At 51.0% G+C, this 8,944-nt stretch overlaps 1 protein-coding gene across 1 annotated transcript; it reads left to right on the top strand.

The window, feature by feature from the left end:
- Positions 1 to 5,184: 5,184 nt before the first annotated feature.
- On the top strand, positions 5,185 to 6,653 carry LOC310920963 (serine/threonine-protein kinase pim-1-like; the record flags this gene model as incomplete). Its single annotated transcript, XM_083881021.1, has 5 exons — positions 5,185 to 5,334; positions 5,410 to 5,460; positions 5,575 to 5,944; positions 6,160 to 6,336; positions 6,571 to 6,653. 5 exons carry the CDS (start codon positions 5,185 to 5,187, stop codon positions 6,651 to 6,653), a joined length of 831 nt encoding a protein of 276 aa, XP_083737147.1.
- Positions 6,654 to 8,944: the final 2,291 nt, after the last annotated feature.

Here is an 8,944-nt window from a genome sequence, read left to right as displayed (position 1 = left end):
GCAGACAGGCAGTGGGGAAGGGCAGTGCAGGGCTGGCCTGGGCCAGGAGTGAGGGTGGATCATCATGCCAAGCTGGCCTGGGCCATGGCAAGGCCCTGTTCACTTTGAAATTTCTTCCTAGAGCACCATATTTAGTTATTTGTTATAGATTCTATACTGTGGAGTAAATAATTTATTTTTTTTTAATCTGTGGTCTGAATAAATCTTTCTGTCTAGTCCTGATCAGAATCAATCATAGCTATATTTATAGAAATATATCTGATATTGCATTACCAACCCTGTGGGACAAATTGTATTTTGGTTCAATTCCACCTGCCCAATCTTTCACACATAAACCTTTGACAAACTCTGGGGCCAGGACTGGATCCAGCCACTCTCAGTCTCCTCTTTTAGGTTAAATTTTAAAAGTCCTGGAAGGGTTTGTGTGAACCACTGATTTAGAAGAATTAAAGACTTTGGTTAAAATAAATATCGCTGAGGTAAGGGAGCTAAAACTTCCCTTTTGTTAACAGAAGCCAGACTGAAGGAACTGATAAATCATGGAAGGAACTGATAAATCAGGGAAGCTGTCAAACTAAGCTTTTGCATCCTGAATAATCAATAGACCCCAAGAATACAATACAATCATAAATCAAACAGTCCTGGAAAACAGGATTCAGCTGTCAAAGGTTAAAAAGTCAAAGAGAGGAAGACCCATCTTACTTCATCATTTTAGGACCCTACCCCATAAAAAAGACCACGGACCCATTTCAAAGAACAAACTACGCATGCTTAATGGCTTTTTGGGCTAATTACCATACGAAGCGGGGAATGGGATGTACCAGAGTTATGAATATGCATTTGTAGTTTGTGTATTCAATACTCCTGTACATAAGCGACCCTGTGATGATCTGTAAATTGCGCGTGTGTTTTTGGGAGCAATCCCGCACGCTGCCCGGCGTCGTAATAAACATACACTTTCTAACTTTAAACTGTTGGAGAGTCTTTGTCCGTCATAGTTGGATATTGGTATTAGATCACAATCCATCCATCCTGCTGCCACTTCTTTGATCTGAAATGCTGTCTTGTGCTCTGCAGCCCCAGGTCCTGGCCACAGCTTCAAATGGGAGCTCTGCTTTTTTGGCCAGCATGCTCTGGCAGACTCCACCTGCTCCAGATGGGTGACATCAATGCAATTTGTCACAGTTGAAAACTTCTTCCCAACCCTCTGGCATCTTTCCATGCCAGACTAAAGGGCACGGCCCTGCATCTGATGGTGCTGCAGAGGGAAAGTGGCCACTGGCCTGCTCGTCCTTTTTGTTTATGGACTGGAGCTGCTGTGAGAGGAAAGGTATCCTTAGAAGGTACTGTTTGAGCCAGGTGGGATCAGAAATGGAGGCGGGCAAGTTCTTTCTGGAATGCTGAAGGCTGAATTGGTCAGGGGAAGAGCTGCATTTTTATCAGTCCCAGGAGAGGTTGGTTGTGCCCCAAAGGAGGGGGGGAAGGAAAGGAAGGAAGGAAAGGAAGGAAGGGAAGGAAGGGAAGGAAGGAAGGAAGGAAGGAAGGAAGGAAGGAAGGAAGGAAGGAAGGAAGGAAGGAAGGAAGGAAGGAAGGAAGGAAGGAAGGAAGGAAGGAAGGAAGGAAGGAAGGAAGGAAGGAAGGAAGTGCACAGCCTTTTAAAAGCCTTTTAAAGAAGCCACCTCTATGGTGTCACACTAAGGAGCAAGGTGCCAGCAGTGACAGCTTGTGGCAGCATTTGTTCTGCAAAGAACAGGGAAGGCAAAAATGGCTCCATTTAGGTAAATGGTGCTGCAGGGCAGCAATGGCTGCAGGGGTGAGGTAGGTGACATCTCTGTGGCATTTGCCAGATGGTGGCCCTTCGAGGATACCAGCTGGTGGTGCAGCTTGTGGCAGCTGGAATCCAGCCAGACCCCTGCATCACTTTTTCCTTCTTTTTTTTTAAATCCCCACTGCCTTTCCCTCTTGCAAAAATAAAGCCTGCATGAGGTCCAGCCTGATCCCTGCCTCCTTCTCTCACTGCTGCAAGTTCCATATTTCAGCCAGCACTGCCAGTGGCCAGCACGGGCTGCTGGAGGGAAGTGAGCAATGGCCACTTCCCAGCAGACAGAGCTCCTGCATGAGATTTTGCATTAGTCAGAGCCTTGTTTCTCCTGCTGCAGCACAAGCCCTTTCTGGGAAGGTTATTCTTTACCAGGAGGGGCACGAGTATAGTGTGAGAGGAAACACACTGATCATTTCTGCCCAGAAGCCCAGTAGTAAGCATTTCCCCATGTTCATACATTTCTGAGAAATATTCACTTGTGTCTTTCAGAGAGAACCAGTATCCTTTTGGAAGGGGCAAGGGCAGAAATCAGGCTCCCATGTAATGGATAATATTTTATGAGTGCTGCTGGCCGTCTGTGCATTGGCCATTGCTGCTGGTGGATGCAGGACAACAGCTTGAACCCCCACATTCTGATTTCACTGGAAAAGGTCCAATAGGAGCCATGTCAGAAACTGACAGCAGAAGCCACAGGCTAAAAATAATTATGTCTGCATGGAAACTCCACAGATTTCAGAAACTGGAGCATTTCTTTCCATCCAAACTACTTCATAAAATTGAACTCTAGAAGGAAATAGAGAACAAGGAGTGTATCACTGCATAAAACCATGCTGCACCCATCCTGAAGGTCATATGGCTGAAGCTGTATATGGTTCATATGATAGGGGGAAGCTTACAGCACAACCACTAAACTGCTGGTTTGTAGGAGCATTGCTACAGCAGCAGGTTCCACTTACAGGTACTCAGTAGGTCTGGGACCACTGCTACTACAGGTCTGCCTGGACCCCACAGGGGCCTCAGTCAGCCTGAGAAGGAGCACCTGGTGGTGTCCATGGCAGAGAGGAGCAGAGCTCTGCACAAGAGATGACACAACTCCGTGCATTCAGCCAAGCTGGAAGATTCAACCTCCTCAACAGCCCTTCTGAGAAGGACTTGGGGTTCTGGCAGACAACAGGCTGACCATCAACCAGAAGTATGTTCCCATCACGGAGAAGATAAACAGACACATGTCTGGCACAGCCAGAAGAGTGATTTCTGCCCACTCTGTCCAAAGCTGCCGAGGCCTCTCCGGGATTCATCTCCAGCATTAGATCCTCCAGTTCAGGAGGGATGTGACAAAACAGGAGAGGAGCCAGCTGAGACTACAAAATGTTAGGGACCTGGAGCACAGTGCCTCCGAGGGGAGAGGGCTGGCCTTGGGTAGTCTGGGGAGAAGAAGGCAGAGAGGACATCTCCAGGAGGCTGTGACTGCTGGAAAGGCAGTGACAGACATGAGAGCAGAACTCCTGCAGCATCAGGCAGTGCAGCAGGGATCACAACCATAAAATGCAGCTTGGGAGGTCCAGAAGTAGTTCTCAACAACGGGAGGTTTTAGTCTCCTGAAATACAATTAGCCTTTAGATTAAAGTCTCTTCACTTACCCACCCAAAGCACCTTGCCAAAATCAAGGGAAACAAAAAAACAAAAAAACAAACAAACAAACAAACAAAAACAAAAACAAAAACAAAAACAAAAACAAAAAAAAAAAAAAAAAAAAAAAAAAGAAACAAAAGCTCAAACCCCAGACACACTACCAGTTGTATCTCCATCCTAATCACAGCAGAGGAACACAATGCACGAGCCCATCTCAGCTTGCCAAGTTGCAAATGCTTGTCCAATGTAGCATCTGAAAGCAATTTGCAGTAATTTTCTATAAAAATACTTCACTGTCAGATCAACAGTTATGGGAAAGCCTTGAATTAGACCACCCCCTCCTACCCCACAAATATCTTTCGTGTAGACTGAAAGAACTGCTAAGAGCTTTCTCTTTTTGGTAATTTTTTTCCATGTGTTTCTTTGCAGGTAGACATCATTCTTAGTTGCTAATCCACTTGGCAAGTTTTTCTGTCTTCCACACTGTGCCCTTGTAGTAACATTACCAAGTGCAGAAAAACATTCTTTTTGCTAGAAGTAGGTCTCTTCACATTAAAAACTTAAAGCATCCCCAGTAGACACATGCAAGTGCTGCAAAGAAATAACACAGAAAATAATTTATTTTCCACTCCAGGAGTTCTCAATAGAAACATCTCAAACTCACCAGAAATAAGCTTTAAAGTAATGCTGCAAAAGACACGGGAAAACATACATCCAGCTCTCAAAAAGAGCAGGAGACTTCTTCAGGCAAGATGTGCTTCCAAAAATATTGCTGAAGTTGAAAATCCATTTACATTTAATATTACCACATTTGGTTTTGCAGTTTCATAGAATCATTTAGGTTGGAAAAAAACCATTAAGACTATCTAGCCCAACATCAACCTAACACTGCCAAGTCCACTGCTAAAACATGTTCTTAAGTGCCACATCTACACATCTTTTAAACACCCCAAACACTTCCCTGAGCAGCCTGCTCCAATGCTTGACAAACCTTTTGGTGAAGCTGGATTGGTGCTCCAGTTGCGTTTTTTGAGGGGTGTGTGTAGGTACCATATTCCCATTATGAAAATAAACGATCCATATACAATCCATGGTTTCTCCTCAGAACACCATCCGGTGCCGTAGTCAAATGTTTCAAGTAATTTTCCTTGGGCACCTTGAGGCAATTTGTTCCCCTGCCACCTGAACAGGGACAGGGAAAGACACGATCCGCTGGCAGCCACGGGCAGAGGGGATTACAGCCAAACCTCTTTGTGTCTTCCCCAGTATTGCAGAGCCGAGTGCAGAGGCCTGGTGGAGCAGGATATTTACAAGTTCCTTGTCACTGCACGCTGTTAGTTCTGCGTGTGCACAAGGAACAGCTCTCAGTTGCTCTCAGTTGGAAAAGCACGTTTGTTTTTTCACTACAACCACTCGTTTCTCTGCCTGCTCTCTGCATAAAGGATGATGAGAGGACAGTGGTACAGGGAGCTCATGTACCCTTCAGTTCCGTTCTCGCCCTCAGCTGAAGAAAGGAATCCTGCACATGCAGCAGCGCTGCCTTTAAAATGGCACCAAAACATCAGGTTTAAATTAGATACTCACAAAAAAACCTCTTCACTGTGAGGGCGGTGAGGTGCTGGAACAGTGCTGTCAAGACCTCTGGTTACTTCTCTAATGGGAATCAGCTTCGCTTTGTTTTTATTTCTTTGTTTGTTTGGTTGGTTCCATTGGGCTCGCGATGGAAACGAATGTTCGGCCACGTGCTCCGGCGGCTCAGCACCGGCAACGGCAGCAACGGCGGCACCGGCAACGGCAGCAGCGGCAGCGGCGGCAGTGGCGGCAGTGGCAGTGTCAGTGGCAGCGTTTACTCCGGGACCCGCCTCGCCGATGGCGCCCTGGTAAGAGACGGGGCCGGGGCAGAGGGAGGCGGCGGCGGGTGGTGAGCTCAGCCTGCTACTGGCCTTGGCTTGCAGGTGGCCATCAAGCTGGTGTCCCGGGATCACATCTCGGAGTGGGCGCAGCTGGTGAGTGAGCAGGGCAGCGGGAGCGGCCGGCGGGGCTGAGGCCAGAGCCGGCGGGGTGGGAGCCGGGCGGGGGGTGCCCGAGGCCCCGCTGAGGCCATCGCGGTCCCCCCGCAGCACAATGGCCCCCTCGTGCCCCTGGAGCTGGTGCTGCTCCAGCTGGTGTCGTGCCCCGACTCCCGCGGCGTCGTGCGGCTCCTGGACTGGTTCGAGCTGCCCGAGGGCTTTGCACTGGTCGTGGAACGCCTGGAGCACTGTCAGGACCTCTGGTACTTCCTGGCTGAGTGGGGGTTCCTGGTGGAGCCCGTAGCGCGGGGGCTGTTTCGGCAGGTGCTGCAGGCCGTGCGGCACCGCACCAGCCGCGGCATCCTGCACCGCCACATCAAGGCTGAGAACGTCCTCGTGGACCTGGCCACCGGCGAGGCCAAGCTCATCGACTTTGGGTGCGGCACGATCCTCCAGGACACGTTCTACACGCGAATGGCAGGTGAGCCCAAAGCCGGGGCCCTGCCGGGCAGTGGAGGCTCTTCCCTCTGCCGGCAGAGGGGGAAGAGGGAGGGAGAGAGGGATGGAGGGAGGGAGTGGGAATTCTTCTTCAGCCGGATGCAGCCAAGCTGCTTTTCGCTGGGGCAGGGCCTGGCTGTTGTGGACCTGGCTGGGAGGGAGCAACATCAGCCTGATGAGCCGTGCCTGTGTCCATAGGAACGCCAGAGTACTGCCCGCCAGAGTGGATCCTCTTTGGCTGCTACCATGGCCAGCCAGCCACCATCTGGTCCCTGGGCGTCCTGCTCTATGACCTGGTGTGTGGGCACCTCCCTTTCCACACCGCTGAGGACATCGTCCGGGGCCAGCTCTTCTTCCCACCTCGCGTGTCTCAAGGTTGGGATGCACCTTCAGGGCACGGGAGGAAGAACGGTGTTGGCACATCAGGGTCCTGCTCTTGCAGCTAGGGAGGAGGTGGCACGTGTGTCTCTGTGCTGCTCTGCTCCAGAAGGGAGGATCAATGGGAAGCTTTGGGTGCAGCCCTGAGAACTCCTGGTGTGGCCTGAGCAGTGTGGAATCCGGGAGAGCGCAGACAGGAGCTGACCAGAGATTCCTGGCTTCTCTCTGCAGAGTGCCGGCGCCTCATCAGGTGGTGTTTATCCATGGACCCCACTTACAGGCCATCCTTGGAAGACCTTCTTGAGCATTCTTGATGCAGGAGCCCCACCTGGCCCAGGAGACAGCACAGATCCATCCCTCTGCACAGTAGGATCCAGGAGCCCAGCAAGGACCAGTCTTGTGGCGCTCAGAAAAAAGCACAGAGCATTTCCCTGCGGTCGTCACACGGAGGAGAGATCAAAGCCGAGGAGATGCTTCTGCTGGTCCCTGGCGCCCAGTGCTCCCTGTCCTATTGGAGAAGTTTCGGCACTGCGGTGAAGGTGCCACGGGGTGGAAAAGGGGAAACAGGATCCCCCTGCAGCTCAGTGGCATCGTGACGTCCCCACAAGCCGAGGCACAGCTGGCGTGTTCTTCTGGAGCACAGAGAACGCCGTCCTGGAGCTGGATTGGCTTTGGTCACAGCCCCTTCCTGCAGGACTCGCTCTGCATCCCGATGAAATCCAGAGGAGTCCCCAGCGGGCGGGGGATGCTCCTGCTGCCAGGATTGCCCCAGAGATTCCCTGCTTGCCAGCCCTGGGAAAATTATTGTTTTCCGCCGGCCGCCGAGCTGCTTTTTGACGGGATAGATGTTGTGGAAGGGGAGCCGGCTCCTGGCCTTGCCGACAGCTTCTCCCAGGCAGCCTGGGGCGGGGACAGCCAGACTGACAGAAGCATCCATCCATCCATGTGGCTGGGGGGCAGCAGAGGGGGCGGTTCCGAAGCCATGGCCCAGCTGGGCTGCTCTGCAGGCCCGTGAGGAAGGGGTGGGTTTACAGGTGGGAAAGGTGGGGTTTTCCTCACCCGTGGAGAGGTTGAATTCCCACATGGAGTGGGTCAGACCCTCCTCAGGCCCTTGAAACGATGATTACCTTTGGTGCTTTTTCTTGTTTCTAGGTTTTGTTTTGAGCTGACTTTCAAGCAATTGTTCTTTGTTTTTTCTTCCTCAGGCCCTTGAAACGATGATTATCTTTGATGCTTTTTCTTGTTTCTAGGTTTTGTTTTGAGCTGACTTTCAAGCAATTGTTCTTTGTTTTTTCCAGGAAGATTGCTCCTGGTGCCCGGACTGGATGTGAAAGTGCCGGCACCATCCGTGGAGTGCGTCAAGTGCCAGTGCTACCCCAGCGGCCGCAGTCTGCAGGGACATCCCCTTCCAGAAGGACGAGGACCTGGTGTGGGATCAGCTCCTCTCCTGGCAGCAGGGCTCCAGAGGTGGGTACCTGGCTCCCCAGCACGGGTGGCGGCAGCAGCAGCAGCACACGAGCATCCAGCTCCTGCAGCTGCTGAGGAGGTTTCTGTGCCCTGCTTGAGCAGAGGAGGTGGGATGTGCCCTGCCATGCTGCTCTCCTCTAAAAACAGAGAATGGCTCGGGAGGTTTGGGCTCTGAGCACAGCCCGTGGTGGGACAGGGGGGACAGGAGCCTTCTGTGACTGACTGTGGCTGTCTGGTTTCTCTCCCCAGGCTACCATCACCTCATGCCATGGAAACAGCACTGCTGGGCCTGCCAGTCCAGGAGGGCGGGAGGGCAGCGGGTGTTCATTTGCTGTCAAAAATGAAAATTTTTTTTGTTACCGTCATCATCAGAGCGTTTCTTTCATCTTCTTCTGAGCTTTTGGTCCCCTTCCTCCAGGGTAATCCTTTTGTGTTCCTCTTCCTCCAGGGTAACCCTTTTGTGTCCTTCCTCAGCCACTTGGTGGCATTTGGCAGGGTGGGTTGAGTAATGTGAAAAATGCAACAGCAGCTCCTGTTGCCAGCTGCAGCAGCTGCTGCAATAACCCAGAGCTGCCAGCCAGGCCCACGTGTGACTTGGAAAGGGGAGTGGTTTGCAGGGATGGAGTTGTGGCCCTGCTGCAAAAGATGGGAGGAAATCAGAAGCAGAAAATTGCCATTTTGGCTCAAGCCCAGCCCAAATTCTTCATCCTTCCCCCTTCCCAGCAACTGACCAAACCACCCAGAGAAAACAGCTCCATGTCCTCTAAGAGCCCATTTTGACATGGAAGTTTACAACTTTGATGTTGGATCAGAACATCCTAAAGGAACAGCTGCTCATAGGGATTTTTATATTCAAGGATTAACAGTCCTGTATGAGCTGGGTTCAGACCAGAGCAATCCAGGTCATTTTCTCTCTACAATGAACTTTTCCATTTACAAAAGGATGAAAAAAGTGAGTACAAGCAGGCCTCTGAGTAATTGTTATAAATGCAATGGCAAAAATCGGATTAATAAAGAAACAATTTATTAGAAAAACAATCCCAATCACCGATAAAGTGAGAAACCACAAATAGGACGGGCAGCGCAGCGCTGGGTGGACAGAGGTCTGCACCCTAAGGTAGATTTTCCCAAATCCACA

This window comes from Zosterops lateralis (genome assembly GCF_965231275.1).
Source record: "Zosterops lateralis genome assembly, chromosome: 32".
Classification (NCBI taxonomy): domain Eukaryota; kingdom Metazoa; phylum Chordata; class Aves; order Passeriformes; family Zosteropidae; genus Zosterops; species Zosterops lateralis.
This window is presented reverse-complemented; position numbering and strand designations above follow the sequence as displayed.